This window comes from Erithacus rubecula (genome assembly GCF_903797595.1).
Source record: "Erithacus rubecula genome assembly, chromosome: Z".
NCBI classification, from domain to species: domain Eukaryota; kingdom Metazoa; phylum Chordata; class Aves; order Passeriformes; family Muscicapidae; genus Erithacus; species Erithacus rubecula.
In genome coordinates this window covers 9,850,440-9,868,229 of record NC_136661.1, presented here as the reverse complement: position 1 = coordinate 9,868,229, position 17,790 = coordinate 9,850,440, and the positions used below count along the sequence as shown (strand labels likewise).

Below are 17,790 nucleotides of genomic sequence, written 5' to 3'. Positions count from 1 at the left end.
GTCTACCCAAAAGCACTCACAGGGCCTTCACCACACCCTGCATGATCACCCTTTCCTTCCTAATGAGCACTGGGACCAGTGCACTGAGGCAGAGGACATCCAGCAGCATCGTGCTGCCACATCAGCTCCATCCGTGGCAATCCCTTAAAAAGGGAAGTACAACACTCCTTACACTGCAGAACTCATCCCCACCTTATGAAGCAATAACCATTGAACAGTACCAGCACATTCTGATTTTCCAAAAAGAGATCCAGAAAAGCCTTCAGGTGCTTAACCACCCTGGGAGTAACTGTCCTGGGTGTCAGGTCCCACCATGGACTGCAGAGCTGAAGGAATGCTTCATCTAGAAAACTGCTAGTGGCAAGAATCTCTATGAAAATAAATACAAGCAGGGGGAGGAGGCTACTCATAGCAGATGCTAATTAAAGCCATTAGTTGTAAAAATAACTTCTCATTTCTTTGTGAACTATCAAGGGAGCTGCTTCAAATTAACTAGAGGACTTGAGTTCAAAGTGACAAGTAGCCCTGGGAAAGGTGAAGGTTGAAGACAGTCAGGAAGAAAAAGCAGTCATAATACCAGCAAAAGAGAAAAGGTTTTATTTGGAGATTATATACCATAAGGCAGCAGGTAGGGGAGTTGCAACATACCAAAGAGAAATCTGAGTGGAATCAAATCTTGACTCACTGAGATAAGCTGAGATGGTGGACCTGATCCAACATCTTCACAAGTAAAACCTGCTCCCTTCCCTCTCTCCAGTGTGCAGCTGCACCCCATCCACCTTCCTCTTGCTTGCACAGATTCTCCTTTGACCCCTTGCTCAGACCAGTCAGCTCCCTAAGCCACAGAAGACTAACTCAGCAAAAGAGCTAGGAATTCCCTTAGCACAGCCAGCACAGAAAGCTGACTCATCTGACTGAGGTTAGACCTCTTGAAACTGCACAATGGGGCAGCAGAAGCATGCAGAGCAGGTCAGTCCTCCCTGGCAGCAGGAAGACACTTGCCACTTAAAGGTCTGAACAGGGAACCACTGCAGGAGAAAGGGGAAGAAACAGCAAAGGAAGCAATGTTTGCTACACCAAATGGAACAAGGTGGAGAAGAGGAAGTAAGAATGGCTAATTTTTATAAAAATGCCCCTAGGACAAAACCATTGGCAACTATTGAGAAGGAAACTATGTGGATTCAAGGCCCAGAGTACAATTTAATAGTAGATTACTGAAATACACGGATTTACTCAATTACAAAGATTTTTATACTTCATCTTCACACTAAGGATTCACAGCTTGTACCACTAGTCACAGTTCAAGCAGTCTTTTCTCAATAGAAATTAATAGGGAAGTCTTCCAAACACAGTTTTGGATGTAAACTAAGACATCATCATCAACAAACAGAGCAGAAGCAAGACACTATCAGTCTTGCCAATAACAATAACATGAGTATAATAGGCATGTTTGAAAAAGTCTGATCAGACAGCATATAAAATATGCTTTTACATATGCCATAATTGCAGCACTTGAAGCTACTTCAAAAGCACAAGGATATTGTACCCTGTTTCCCTGCTCTCTAATTATGAAAATGCTTCTGAATATTTGTTTTGAGAATGAACATAGCACAGTATATTTGCACAAAGGTGATCAAACTCTGTGCCCTTTCATTAGGCTGCTGCTTCAAGAGATGAGTGCTGCTGACCACCAGGAAGTGAAGCAAGAGCAGAGTCCATCTTATCTTATTGCCCTGCCTGCACTTACCATTGTAACACTGAGGTGATATCAATCATTAAACCTGTAAGAGGCCAGGTGATTTTCTGCCATCTTAGCAACCTGAGTCACTCCCACAAGAAGGCAGAACAGCCATAGAAGCCAGAAGTAAAATACTTTCCCCCAGTTAGTCACAAGCCTGACTCAGCTTCTCACAAAACTACAGCCTTGTGTTTTACTATCCAGCCCTTAATTTTGGTGAAAATAGACACCACAGCCAGTTTCAGGATGTTACCTTGATTATTTCTAAATCTTTCTTTGAACCAGACCTTTCATATTGGGCATTGGCTTTTCACACTAAGTGCTATGATATTCTGACATTCAATTAATCCAAATAATTTAAGATGTTGAATCAAAAATTATGATGTTCAAGAACACAACAGGCCTGAATGCCCACATTTAAAAGCCAGAAATAAGTGTGGTTTCATTTACTTACCTTTTTGCTTCTTCTAAGTGGCACAGATATTCATAAGCAATATTCTGACGCCTCCTCTCATCCATTTCTTCTGCAGAAAGCCTTTCATCATCCACAATAGCTGAAAACAGAAACCCAAACCAAGTTATGCATGAGTCAAGGTGATTTTTAGTGCAAATTTACTTAGAACCCGGGTTAATTACCGAAGAAGGGAAATTAAAACAGTTATCTCTTCTCTTTAAAAGAGGCCTTTTACAGTATGGTTCACAAAGATGTCTAGGCCACCAATAGTGTTCTGTTCTCTCTACAGTGAATTCCTCTTCAAGACCAAGCACGTTTTGCTCTGAGGCCACTGCCTGCTTTGGGGGCAGGATGGAGCACTCAAACATGGGGGCTGAGGCTGGGAGCAAGCAGAACTTCATCTTACACAGCCTCAGAGCAGTCTAGGGACTCATGAGGAAGCTCAAGGCAAGAAGCAGGTGGAGTAGCCCCATGCTAAGCAGATCCTCAACAACAGAGAAACAACACACTGCAAAGGTATCTCAAGGACAACATGGGAGTTGGTGCAACTCCAGGAACCCGTGAGACTGCAACATGCTGAGCTGCCTCCCACTGATGGAGGCGATGAGGGCTGTAATCAAATGAACCACCTATGGTTTCTCCTCCTTACTGCTGCAGCCTCATCACCTCCCATAAAAACACTCTCCCAGCCTATTAAGGATGTCTGTGCACATCTCCAGCTGTAAATGGCCCCAGTTATTTACAGCTACTATGTCATGACCAGTCTCTCCACATGTAGAGTACAGAGGGGGCCTCTGTGAGCAGCTCTCCAATATTTCCAAATGTTTCCAGCAGTGAGTCTGAAGGAGCATACTGTAGTGCTGACTTCCAGATTAATTCCAGCCACAGCAGGTGAGACTTTCGTAAATAGCCTTCAGCATAAATCAGTTACCAAAATGACACCCTATTTGTACTAAGCTGAGTGTTGGACTAGATCATCTTGAAGGTATCTTCCAGCCTTGATGAGACTGTGAAAAATGTGGTCCTACATTCTTTCAGGTTTTCAGCCACATGCTCACGTCACCTCTCATGCCATAGCTGGCAGCCCAGTGGCTGCATCAGTGAACCAGAACAGGGGGCAGCTCTTGCTAGAGAGACCTGTTTCTGGGAGGATCTGAGCCACTGCACACTTGCAGGCACAATGGAGCAGGCACAAGGGAGGGGACAGAAGTGCAGGACTGGGCTAGCTGCTTTCTGTGGCAGCCCACGAGCTGGTTAGCTGAGAACACCATCACACATACTCAGTAAAAAAACCACAGCCCCTGCTCCTCCTGAAATGCACTGTGACATGTTTTGTTAGCTCTATTCCCACACAGACACAAGCATGCCATGAGCATGTTCTCAGCTTTTCCCTGACAATTGCTTCAAATACTGGATAAAAGCTTTCTGGTAATGGATACAGGCAACTCAAGTATAATGCAGCAGGACTTAAAAACAGCAGGACTCAGGGCTTTGCAAGTACTTGCATACCTTGAAACCTGTACATAAAAAAAAAAAAAAAAAAAAAAACCAAAAGCTGGAAAATGACCTCACATGCATTTACTGAGGACACAAAATAAATTACACTACTCACACACTTTTTGGACTGATGCTACTATACATTTGTTGAGGTCTTGTATAGGTGCTTTAAGATTTGCAGTTTAAGCTTTAATGACCACATAGGAGTTCATATCTCTCATCTTTCTTTGCTTCTAAGATTGCTCTTCCTAATTATGCAGATGTTTCATACACCAATCAAACAAATACACATCTTGCTTAGAGTTTCTTTCAAGTCTGGTAGCTCCAATTGGCATGACTCACTCTAAAATGAGCTCTCAGATACTGCAATCAGGATATCACTTGCCATGAACCAAAACATTAGTTGGGAGGCAAACATGGGAGGCAGATGGTAAAAGACTGTGCCTGGCAAACTGGCCATGGAGGCTGCTGTACAACTGCCCTTGCTCTCACTCTCACCACCATCAGTATCACCAGACAGGCTGTTCCCACTCCATCACATAGCTCCTCTGCTGCACAGGGCTCCTGACTTTCCAGAGTGAGGGAAAACTACTGAGGAGCTGCCACACTGAAACATAATATATAATTTTATTGTTTGCCACACTGAGATCAAGGGACCCTTTTCAAAAGCTCTCCCAGCTATGAGTGCTCATAGCTGGAGACAAGTGCTGTGGGAAGAGCCCAGCTGACTGTCCTAGCTGGCTATGGTCCTGTCAGCTGGGGCAGGAAAGTCAATACCAGGCAAAGCCTTCATCCCCCATGACAATTCCCATGCCCTGATCCTCATAACTTGTTAAAGAGTTGTTTACTCCTGCCCTCCAAAGACAACTCAACACAGCCATAAGCAAATCAGAAAAAAGGCAGCTTGTCTGAAAATAGGTGAAGGAAAACCACATGACCCATTTGATAAGTATCAGTCTAGGAATTAACCTGAATAACACTAATGCTTTACAATCTAGTCCTGGATCTGCACATCCATGGGTGCCTCCCATTCAACAAAGGCGTCCCAGATCAAGCAGCTCTGGCCAGCCTCAAATCCCTCATTAAAACTATTTGCAAAGATTGATTCAGAGAGTGGATGAAGGCACCAACAGATATTGTGGAGTTGTAATAGTTGCTCTGCTTAGTAAACACTGCAACAATAAGAGGAAAGGGCAAGATTCAAAAATAAGTGACTTGTAGACACTGGGAAGTGGACAACCCAGCTCCTTTTTAGAGGTGGTATCAGCAGCTCACAAGCTGAAAATCCAAATTCTTTCCTGTTTGGGCTGGATATCTAAGCACTGAAAATACAGAGCACAGGGAATGCCAACACCTACAGTGCTAATCCTGGGAGGAGTCCCTTACAACACCAGCTTCCAACAAGTCTGATTACACACTTACCCTCCAGCACATACTGGCTTCAAAGCAACTGCACTATCACATCAAGAGTGGTTGCAGATGCAGCTTTAGAAACAGAAATGACAACCTGCAGGATAAAGGTGGCCTCAGGACTGAGCTGCAGAGGCAATTACTTTGATGACTTTGGTTCTTAAGGTCCAGTGTATAATAATGTATTTTGGCAAGGGCTTCAGTCTTTGACTAGAGCCCTGCATACATCTTTCTTCAAACATCCTGAGAGCACCCATCAAGTCAGCCACACCATGTTCAACACACAAGCAAGTTTGGTTTGGAGGCAAAGCCCAGTATTTCTGCTTAACAGAGCAAGTATTAGTCAGAAGACTAGGAAGATTGATGGAAGAATAAATATATTTCTGCTGTATCAGTAACTTTTAGATAATGCTCAGCTCTCAAAGGAATAGAGTGCTGAAATAAAGGGTGTTGTGGGGCAGAGTAACCAGGGCTGGGCTTCACCTGAGGACCTCTACTAAGCAGGATCCTGACACAAAAATGTTCCAGCTGAGAAGATCCAAGTGCCATGGAACAAGGCTCTACCTGAAAGCTACACAGAGGGAAAAGAGGCATCTAAACAATATCTTACAATCAAATTCATTAATGATGTGACTTAATTTCAAATTCAGAGGAAAAATATAAAATATCGCCTTGAAGAGGGAATATTAAGAGTGCATCTGGTCAACCAACAAGAATTAATAAAAATGCTAGCCTTAAAGTTCTCTATTTCAATTCATTGTAGATGTTGACCACCTGTTACCAGGAGTCAGCAGACACAAAATATGCTAAGCTCACTCATGGGCACTTCTTCATGAAAAAACAGTAAAGGCAAAGGATGTATGAAACACATGGACCAGTGAGCAGTACTCAAGCTTAAATTGCCACACATGAGAGATTTATTCTGGAACTCAGTATGGTACACCAACTTTCTAATTCTTCCCACAACTGATTCTGCAGAAATAAAGTAACATTCTACTAGCAGCTTCCTATGTCTGTATATTTTACATATTTAGCACAAAAGTAAATGTTTACCAAGGAGTTTTCCTAAATTGAAGACTTGGTCATCTTCCATCAACTGACACACTGCACTTACATGCACCCTCCTCATTCTAAAATTGTCCTGTGTAGGCAGTATCTAGGACTAATTGATGTTTGGGGTCTGGTTATGAATTGCAAAAACTTTCTGATGTGCCCTGGTCCAAGATAGTCACTTCAGTTGTTGGCAAATCCTTGGAACTATGCCAATTGGTGCCCACAGAGTTGACAGCTAAACCGAAGGTGCCTGCAGGATTTACTATGTCAGACTCAGCATTAGTAGACAACATGAAAACATCTCAAATTTCTGAATTCAAGCAAGTTTTCAGAAATAGAGTCACTGTGTCTGAAGATGTAATATTATTACTGAAACTAACAACCAGCCCAGGTGCACAAGAGTCACTGGAACCATGACCTTACTAACAGAATCTGGAAAGAGAATCAGAACTTCAGATTCACAGAGATGTGGTCACTTTACACAAGAATTTAAAAAATAAGTACTGTTTCTGTAAATGTCATCCAATTCAGAGTTCATCCTCATATTACATCCACGACAAGGAGGTCGTTTGGAGGTCCCGAGATCAGAGATAATTTGCATTGATACTGAGTTTACTGGAAATCTAATCACTGTTTCAGTGCGTGACCACCTTTAGAGAATTTCTTCCTAGTGTCTCATCTAAATCTATCCTCTCTCAGTTTGAAGACATTTTTCCTTGTCCTATTACTACACACCCTTATAAAAAGTGCCTCTCCATCATTATTGTAGGCCACAATAAGGTCTCCCAGAGCCTTCCCTTCTCCAGGCAGAACAACCCCAATTTTCTGTCTTTCCTCACAGGACAGAAGTTTCAGCCTTCTGATCATTTTTGTGGCCTTCTCCTCTAGACCTGTTTTAACTGATCAGCATCCTTCTTATGCTTGGGCCCCATAGCTGGATGCAGCACTCCAGATGAGCTGGAGTGGAGCAGGTATAATCACCTCCCTTGACCTGCTGGTCACATTAGTTTATGTTAGAATTTACATTAACTAAGAGATGTTTCACAGGTCTAACTTGCAACATTTTGCATGTCAATGGATCCATGGATTGCACTTTTAAATGGTGCTAAACTTAAAATTTTTGTAGTATGTAACAAAAGAGCACGCAAGGAAAAGTAATATTTTTTACAATTTCTGAATACAAATTCATGGCATACTTTATGAGGCATAAACTTTAAGTTACTCAGGTATAACCATTTACCAAAGAGTTTTTGTTATCTTGAAAAAACTGAAACTGTAAAAAAAACCCTGCAAATCCTGCAACAGCACTTATAGCTTCCTGGTCGTTCATTTTCTCTCTCACATCTGATTATCTGCAACAGTTCAAGAACAGCACGTGGCTGCTTCTAGCAGGCAGGCCCTTTAATAAGGCATTTGCCACGGACATACCAAAGGACCTCTTACACTGAAGGCAAAGAAAGGAACAGAAGCTTTTATTTCCCAGGGCCAATCCCCCGCAATTTCCTGCCACCAGAGACCTTTTCCCATGGAAAGCAAGACGTGAGCAATAAGGAGGAGAGTTCTTTTGGCACCACAACAGGGAAGCTCAATGAACAAGACATAACAGACTATGGAGAGAAAAAAAATCCTCTTACAGTGATAGAACAGAATCTGTAAAGTCAGGGTGGGGGTGGGGAAAAAAGAGAGATAGGACCAAATACTGTAAAATGCTGGGATAAAAGCTTTTCACTAGAGTGTTTGAATTAAATATTAGCTAACCACATTTGGCAGTCTCATCTGTCTGCTGTCTGAGCCACACAGTAAGCAAGGCAAGGCAGGGTTTCAGTCCACTGGCAAGAAGTTCTGCAAATTCTGTGTATGTCCCCCTTATGCCTTCCTTCCTCCTCCTCTCAACTCATACCCTCCATCCAATATTACAACAGTCAAAAGTACTCAACACAGCCATGCTACAACCGGAAAAAAAAAAACAAACCAGGGAGCCTTTGCACAAAAACTTCTGAGTGTTTTCTGGCCGTAGCCAGGCCCAGTGACAGCTGAGCCCAGTACAAAAGGCTCTAGGCAGCACCCATCTATGTCTCCTTGTACTGCGAGGACCTTAAGCATTTATCACAATTCAGTGCTGTAGTTTTAAGAAGAAGCTAGCTGCATTTTAGATGGTAACAGTCACTTAAAACCTTATGTTATGTGAGAACATACAACAATCTTGTCCTAGTTTGAAAGAGGCCAATAAATTCATCTTTTGTGCCTTCTTTTTATTCCTAGTAAAATTTGTAGTCTCAGGTACCTAGCACCCCATGGATACATGCCTTGGGTATTTCAACTCCATGGGTGCTCCTGGTTTGGCAGCTCATGGTCCACTGCACCAATACAGCACCAGCCCTGTACATGGAGCAGGTTGAGCTGGCAATGCTCTGGTGCAGGCTCACTGCTCCCCAGGCTGTCCTCATTGCAACAGGACAGGAGCTCAGAGCTGCCAGAAAGCTGCAAAATATAGGGAGAAGATACATGTACAGATACCAGAAACAGTTCTCAAAGCTATGAGGAGATGGAGTTCCCCTCAAGCCTCCACACCCAATATCAACTTGCAGGTATCTAATGTAACAGTTTATTAAATATGCAGAAGAAAGTGTGCCAACTATAACTATGTGAATAGAAGTAATTCAACAGGCTGCTACGAAAAAACAGCTTTACAGCACTAAATACCTATTACAGGTATTCTGCTAATAAGGTATTTTGCATCTACGGGTCTACTGTTATGCTGGAAGTTTTTTATCTTTGGATGAAAAATTCAAGGTTTTTTGATGAAAACAGCTTTCTGTAGACTTCTGTCAAAAAGTCTTATTGCAAGGAACTAGCATGTGGCTCACAGTAATGAGATCAGACGGTCTGAACCTCTTTCTGTGTCTCCAGTTAGGGGTATTCAGTCCATTCCCTGAACATTTGCACCAAGGAAGGCTCTAGACAAAGGCAGACACTGCAAGCACTAAAAAACCTACCACAGCTGTGAAGTTGAAGGGCAGATTCACATGAGAAAGTAGACTAATATACTTAAAGAATGGGGGTCTTCAATATGTAGTTTTTCAAACATTTCCAACATTGAACTACTCTCTCCCTTAAAAATGGCTACATCTCTCCTAATCTATTTATTTCATTGTCAAAGCAAGCAGGCTCATATTTTCAAACAAAAATACAAATGCATCTTCTGGCCAGCAGACAGATATTATCCACTCTCACAAACTGTGTGTCACACAGGATCTCCGGGGCCACTGTTCTGGACTACATCTAACTGCCAGACACTGCACAAACAGGGAGAGCAAACATGCACCATTAGCATGGGAGTGTTGAACACAGACCTACAGTAAAAAACATCCTGACATAAAATTAAAAATGTTTGCTAAACCAGTCTTTCCCCAGAGCTTTCTCAGAGAGCCTCATTCCTGTGCATTTACTTTCCTGAGTGCTCCTCCTGCCATTTCCTTGATAAAGGTTTTATTTCAGTCTCATACATTGGCTACCACAAGGCCAGCCACATCCATTTACAGATACTGAGCACTATTGCAATACATGGACCTTGGGACTGTCATACAAGGGGCCAGTGATGCAACAGCAATCACATTCCATGCCCCTGGAGCCAAGTGTCAAAACCACTTCATTTCAGCCAGACACTGGCAAAAGTCTGTAGGTCTCCTCAGACATGTCTCAAGATACTTCAGCCCCCACAAAATTCAGAAAAAGTCTCATTTAACCACAGACACAAGATGGCTCTGGCATTGAGCAAGTGACTACATGTGCTGCCAGAAAGTTTAACATTCAGTTTTCTGCTTACAGGTATACACATCCTGTAGTCTGCTTTTAAACCTCCAGCTTTGTGCAGTACCATCACATGGGACTTCAGTAGAAGTAAATACTAAAAGACAATAATTAGTTCCAATATTACCTTAATGTATGAGGATACTAGAGCATGGACATCTCTTTCCTACAGGGTAATTTAACTCTATGCAGAAAAACAATGTTTCATTTTATCTTAACTTCATTATAATTGTTCAGTATGTTTGGAAGAACAAGGAGACAAAGTAATGAAGGAATTGAAGGAAGCAGACGAAAACCCAACCATATTCATTTAGCTGCAGGTGTTGCCATCTAAATTACAAACATGGAATGCAATGTATCAGCTTGTTGCTCAACCACTTCCACCAGCATTTAACTGCTGGTCTCACTGTCTCCAGCATGCTTAGTGTAATTGCTTAATAAAACTGTAACTGTTTATCTTTGCTAACTGGTCAGTTCAAGGCACAACAGGTTTTCCCAAGATTCAGGTGCTCAAGAAACACCATTAAAACCCTAGCTCTTTTCTATGACCTTAAACTTTTAGGTCAACTGAGACAATTGATCTCACCACTCTTCACTCACTTTTTTTTTTCACTCATGCTCAGTCATGACAGGTTCCAAAAAAAGTCACAAGTCTAAGAAAGCACTCAGTCTGATGGACCCTGAAGAGGCAGGGAACACTATCACTAGACTATCTCAACATGCTTAGACCAAACACATCAGCACAGCCAAACTTCAAGGCAGCTTTCAGAAGGTTATACTGGTATCACCTCTGGTTGGAAGGTTTATCTAGTTTACATGTGTTTACCGCAAAAATGACATTTTTCACATGGGTTAAAAAAACCAATGATTTTTATAACACTCGAGGCATTCAAAAGAACACTGCACATGTGAAAAAGCTTTCTTTCTCCAGGGATTAGTTAATGAGAAAAACAGTAAGGTGTCAAGGGCTCCTTTGCCACATTTACCTATTTGCTATTTTCTTAAATAAAGAACTTGCAATTTGAATTCTATGTATTTTGACACACTTACCTTTTGCTTTGTTAATTTCACTGGAATTACTTTAACCTGCTCGCTTTTTATTAGGAATATAAATTAAAATCATAAATCAAACAGCCAAAATTTTATCATATGGTACCATTTCCTTTCATTTTACCTACTGTGACCTCAATTCAATTTAACACAGGCAGACTGTAAACAATGAGAAAGACAGTCTAATCTTGTCAGGCTAGTAAAATGCACTATACAACTACAAAAGACAGAAAAATACTAGTGTCTCTAGTGTGCCTCAATATCAACCCTGTAATTAGATTTAGTCAGAAGACAAATGCAAGTATTTTGCCTAAAAATGCCATTGAATTTATTTCTAGTACTAGGCAGTTTATATTTAATCTCTCTGAAGAGAATTGCACGTAAATCAATACATCAAATGTATACACACACCTACATAAAAGGACACTTGTGGACACTAAAATGCTAAAAAAATTAAAAATAAAAACCAACCAAAAAGAAGCTAATCTAAAAGGCATTCACCCTATGTAAGGAGCAAGTTAACAGGAAAGGTGACTGTGCCTGCAGCCTTGTGCAGAGCTCAAAGGCAACTTTTATTGTGTGTAATCACACCACACCACTGCCTGAGACCACAGCCCCACCCATCAACACTGGTGGCAGGGCAGAAAGCCACAAAAGTGGAGTGGAAGAACAGGAAAGTGGGGCTGGAGACTGACAGTAGAAAGGGCAGGGCACAGACAGAACTCACTATAGTAGCAGTGGGAAATCCAAATTTAGGCTTGTCTGCCCATCATGTGCTCACACACATTGCTACCCACACCTCTGTGGCACTCCTCTTAGCTTTTGCATAGCAAAACTTCTGGCCTGGCAACAGTAAGATCATCCTAATTGTGTTGTTTAAGACACCTCAGCCAACACACAGGGCCAGAATAAAGCACAAGGCTTACTGTGGCAAAGAGGGAACCCAGGGACTAAGGAGGGTAGGCATGTTTGACAAGAGCTACTGATGCTTCACCAAAGGCAAACTACTTGAAGTCCACAATGAAAAGCACACAAAATAGCACAAAGACTTTCTGATTCTATTGTTACTCCTTGGTAGGAATTCAAAACACAGATTGCCATTTAAACAGTAGCTAATTAAGATAATGCTCTGCAAATGCTGCACAGGTTTTCCGGCTACATCAGGACCTTGCTCAATTTCTGTTTCAGTCTTGAAAATGCCGAAAAACTGATCTACATTACAACTTGAGGCCAGGACAGCGATACACAAATACATTTGCAGCAAACCTCTGCTACCCAGGGGCTGGTTAGGGAAGGCTACACTTGAATGCAAGAAAAGAGGAAGACAAGAACAGGGACAGGGGAAGTGAGAGAGAGGGGAAGGGATGAGCAACTCAGACCTACTAAAAAGTTTGGGAGGAGAGAGTTATCAAATGGATTCAATATGCAGATCATGGGAGAGCTGAAACCAAAAAGCTTCCTATTGCCAAACTCTCAGTACAGTAACCAACTGAAAGAAATGTGGTAAAGTGCAGCTTAAAGAACAGAAAATAAGGAGCACAGGCAGGAATTCTGGAAGAGAATCTTTGGAGAAAGCTGTGTCTGGGTCACTAAGTAACTCAGACTGTAGAACTGTAGGAATCTTGGTCAGAACCATGAGACTCCAGAGAACTGAAACACCTGTCTAGGAAAAGCCATAGAGCAAGAGCACCACTTAATCACTGAGTAAATTGGCAATCACCATGAGAAAGACTGCAGTTAGAAACCCTCAGCCTTGACATCTGGTCTTTATTCTTCCTTTGACAATTCATCATCTTCTGTTTTTTTCACAGCCAGTCTGTTGCAGGGTCCCTCTAACAAGGTCTGAATAAACCATCTGCTCACTTTTTCCACATCCTGAAAGGAGCTCCAGAAAACACCTGAAATGGTGCAGCACATTCTTCCTTCAAGACACAAATGTAAGCATGTGAATATACCACAAGATTAAACTGCAAGAGCACATCTGCCTCTGCCTGCCTAGGCTTTCATTCCTAATTAACTACTACAGTCACAATATCTTCAAAGTTTGTAATTCAAATTCTTTGACTAATAGGCACAATGGATCTTTTATTTTTTTGTTTAACCTTACAGGGGAGAAGAAAAACTTGCATATTAGGGATAATAGAACTAAAAATTTATTTTGCAGCTACAGACCCAGACAATGAGATTAAACGGTTTAAATACAAAAATGGCTTCAAATTCACAAGAACAAATAAATGCTGTATGTTGCATAATACATACATATAGATATGGTAAGTTTACCATGGTAAGTGATGAGCAGGACCCTTGGGCACCCAGAGGCAGAGAAGAGCAGAGCCATGGCAGTTCCTGTCCTCCTTCCAGCATTCCAAACTCCACTGGGATGGCAGGTGAGCTGCTTGTTGAACAAGCTAAAAACTACTGTACATTTGGTAGCTGTTTCTACAACTGATATGGCCCAGCACAAGCAGGAGCCACAAAACAAAGGGTGGAGACACAATATCAGGCTCACAAGCTAGAATCTCACTCCAAAACCTCTTGGCTTTGTTGACTGTGCTGGTCCACACTGAGGCAGAAAGGCACAGTGGATGGAGATGCACCTTCTTTGTTCCTGCCTCGTGGGTGAGATGATAAATTCTTGCAGGAAGAAGGCACATGCAGTCTACCTGTGCAGGTACTCAGTTTAGGGGCAGTGCCAGGCCAGCAATGACCTCAGTTATCACTTGAGGTCTGTTGGCTGCCTTCACTAAGCAATAAGCAAGTGTTTGCAAAAGTCGTGGAGCTGATACTGCTGGCTCCAGGGTAACCTGCCATAACCTCCTCCCAGTACTCCCGGGTAGGTCACTTCAGGACCACACTGCACAGGCAGGCAGGCATTGCTTGTAGAGCACTTGCCCACAGATTTCTGGACAACTCTGACCCTTATTTCACATTGACATACATATCTAGTTAAATGAATTATTTTTTCCTTCTTCATCAGGAGTCAGAACCATAGGAGAGAACAAAATCACAGAATGTTTGAGCCTTGAAAAACAGACCTTTGAGCAAGGCTTGAAAAGAGCAGGCAACTCTCGACCTTTTAAGTCAGCACATCCAGCACATATTTACTGAAACTCAAAGCTGTTCTGAGTGACAATGACACATCTACCACTGCATGTATCACTGCAAAATCAGATACAGAGCAAGCTAGATGTTGCTTCTAACTTATCAATAAACCAAGTACTTTCATTTCTAGGACAAGTTTTTGACAGCTGCACCCAAGAGATAATTTTTACCCAAACCGCACACTCACAAGTTTCCAAGTATGAGTATTTGTTCTAGTAAATTTCCTCTAATCTGAGAGAAACTTTGTCCGTAGCATCTTGAATCATTTGATTTTTCAGGTTATTTGCTTATATCTACCTTATAATGCAAAGTAATTTCTGAGTTACTGGGGCAAATACTGACCTCAGGACAGCCTCCTCACTACCTCTGGGCACATTTCCTCTAATGAGAGGATCACAGTGACAGTGCCAAATATCAATTGTGTAAAAAATATCAGGAGCATATCAGAAGCTCCCCAAAACAAGTATTTTGCCTGAAACAGCAATATTAAGGCCACCAAAATAGAGGAAGTGTAACTTGCATTCAACCACTGTTATGGCAACAACAGTGCAAGCAATGTACATAAACTTAATGGCCAACTAAATTATGCGTTTGCAGATTTTGAAGTCTCTATCCAAAAAAGAACTTTGCACGTGTAAGGGCTGGGCAGAGGATTTTATAATCTTTTGCATAGCTGTAGTTTGCCTCCTTTCTTGAACTGCTTCTTTGCAAAAACCAAGACTTCTGCTCAGCCTGTAACAATTATTTTTCCAAGTTTTGCCCTGGTTTTCAGTTCACACTCTGTGCCCAATAAGCTATTGGAGACAACTTCTGCTACTGCTATAGGAGCCCAAAATTCTTAACTGCTCATCTCTTTGTCGTTTCAGAGAGTCCAGATAGGCTTGTAAATGGGCAGCATTTCCAGCCCACCAGTCAGCACCTTCCTGACACAGCGTTAGGAAAACGAATACAGATGAACCTTATAGAAATCCACCTCTGTTTTCACCAGAAATTTCTGCAAACATTCATAAAGATACTTAACTTTAAGTGTGGCAATAACAAAACAAAACTGATCTCTCCTCTGCCTCCTCCCCCCACCCCATCCCCCCCAAAAGAAAGAGGAAACTACCAAGTGTTATTGCCATGGTTCAGTGTTATAGGAAACACCAGCCCTAGTTTTGCCTGTTGCTAACCACAGTACTAAGAAAGTCGATTCATTTTGTTCTAGGACAGCTCATATCCGTGTAATCTTCAGCAAAACCATGTGGTCTTACTTCTTTTTTTCTGTGTGTAGATATAAGTTGGAGCACAAGCGGCTGGTTTTACAAGTGATAAAAAGCTGTGTACTTTCTGGATTATTCTAACCCATCTGTTAAACATCACTACCATACTCAGAGGTGATATAAATTAGCAGTCCCATCCAGTCCTTGGAGGTAAGTTGTGTATCCACTTACAATAATCAGCTGCCATGCAGCTTCAAATGCCAAGCCAAAGCTGGTTCTTCTCTCAGCCTCCACTAAATCCCAGTGAAGAAATCTGTGCTCTGAAAAGCAGTATTCAAAACAACTTCTCAGCTCAGATGTAGTGAAATCATGTTTATTGTGTGCCTCGTTTTAAAACAGCTGACATTTTTCCTCAGTAAAAGCTTTGCCCCAGATTTCTCTAAACATAATCCCTGCTCTACCCAGGACTCCTTCGTGCTCCTTTTCAGTTACACCACAACCTATCCATGCTGATATTCATTCTGCTATACTGTATTGAGAAGATATGGAATTGTAGAGCTGTTTACCACTGAACAGAAATCATCCAGTCAGCTTGGGTAAATCAGTTATCTTGAAAAAACTAAAAATCCCAGAAATAAGCATCACATGCCACAAGTTATATCTCATCCCCACAGTTTTGAGGTCCCACAAGTCAAGAGCAATTATATCAGCTACAAAAAAAAAAAAAAAAAAAAGGTTGAAAAAGCATCTTGAATCTCACTTTGTGTAAAAAAAAAAAAGCAAAAAACCAAAACAACATTTATTGTTCTTTCTTGTTTGAATAGTCTAGAACTCAAAGTTTCTTCAAATTTTCTTACCACTGTAGCACTGCTGGACAAACACTGCCATGCCTTTACTGACATACTGGATTTGTGAAATTACAGCACTAGATTACCTCAAAAATATTTCTGCAATTCAAAACTCCCTGGGCAACAGAGAGCTGAAAGCAGCCCCAGCTGTTTCAGGCAGAAAGGGCACAAGGGTGCCAGCAGCACCTCAGCAGAGGCAGCGGGACACCAGGGCAATGCACGTGATGCTCCTTCCTGTGTGCCCCAGTCCACCTTTGAGTTCTGCTTGCACGTTTTCCTGCCCCACTGCATGCACGCTTTCCAGATCTCTGTGTGCAGCAGTAGTACAACTTTAGCTTGACCTGCTGTTCTTCCAGATGCTGGTGCTCATCCCTACTCCAGCTACTTCATCATGCTGGCAGACCTGCCTGCAGGCCCATGCTGCAAACCAGACTGGGGACTTAGTCCAGCCAAAAATAATTCCATAGGAGGAGTCAAGACCACTTCTTCTACCAGCAGAGTTGATTGAAAGCACACTCAAACCCACAATTTCAGGGTGTAGTTCCAGAGCAATTTTAACACCTCTAAATTTTGGCTGCCACAGGTCCCACCTGGCCAGAAAGTCCTCCTGCCTCATGAGCAAATGAAACTGTCAGACCTGCAGTCATCCCCTGCGCAGACCAGAGGTTACTGCAAATCCAGCAATGCAAATCAGCTCTGCTAGGAGAGATTAGCTACCTGACAGATTGGATATTCATGCTGGCAAGAGGTGAAGCTGTCTTTAGCAGACAGAGCAAATGAAGATAAGTTCAGGCTCCTGGAACCTCAACAGTTACAGTAGTCTGCAGAAAAGCAGGAGATGAGATCCCAGTGCAAATAACACCAGTTAAAAAACAGCATCTTATCAATGATGCTAACCCTGGACGCAGATTTTTTGTTCTCAAAAAATCAGTGTCCTTGATTAGTCCAAGGTTTTTTTTTTTACCTTGTTTCTAATACTTCAGCCAGAGTATTAGGGACAAGTAGCTCCAGTACTCACCTATGATTCTTAAAAACTTCTTTGAAACAACGCCCTTAAAACACAGGTGAAACATTTGCTAGCTTATAGTTCAACCCTATAACCCTGTGAAAAAGCAGTTGCCTTAATGAAGCACACTTTTGTACAGATTTTGGGCATTTCCCATTCCAGCTGCCTCTGGATTAATCTGTACTTTCCTCCCAGAAAAGGAGGCTCCTATCCCACAAATATAATCAGTTTACAGAGCAGTTTTATAAATCCAGCACAAATGCAGGAGGTTGTTATTAATTTCAGGAAGGACAGTAGAGGATTGATAGCAAGCATAACTACAAATTCCTCTATGCACTTTGAAGCCTGGCAAGAGCTGTTTTAAGCACCTTGCTAGATAGCACAAAAGCCTTTTTTTGCACTTTCAAAGAAGCAGGTCAGAGTCCACGGGAGAGACCACATCCTTCATCACTCACTTTAGCAGAAGCCATGGGCTGCGTAGTGTGAAACACGCAGGCCAAGACAGGCACCTGAGACAAGGACAGTAGTTTCTAACAGCTTTGGAGCCTGGCTGGCAGACAGGACGGGACCACACCTGGAGGCAGAAAATCTTTACGGGCCGGCAACAGTTTGCCAGCTGC

The 17,790-nt window shown here is 42.1% G+C and overlaps 1 protein-coding gene across 3 annotated transcripts in view; it reads right to left on the bottom strand.

Annotated features, from left to right (window-relative positions):
* Nucleotides 1–17,790, bottom strand: part of IQGAP2 (IQ motif containing GTPase activating protein 2) — a 120,678-nt gene that overhangs the window by 97,080 nt on the left and 5,808 nt on the right. For all 3 annotated transcript variants that reach the window (XM_079330069.1, XM_079330070.1, XM_079330071.1), the window contains exon 2: nt 2,193–2,292. In XM_079330069.1, coding sequence (XP_079186195.1) covers nt 2,193–2,292 — 100 coding nt within the window. The remainder of the gene's footprint in view (nt 1–2,192; nt 2,293–17,790) is intronic.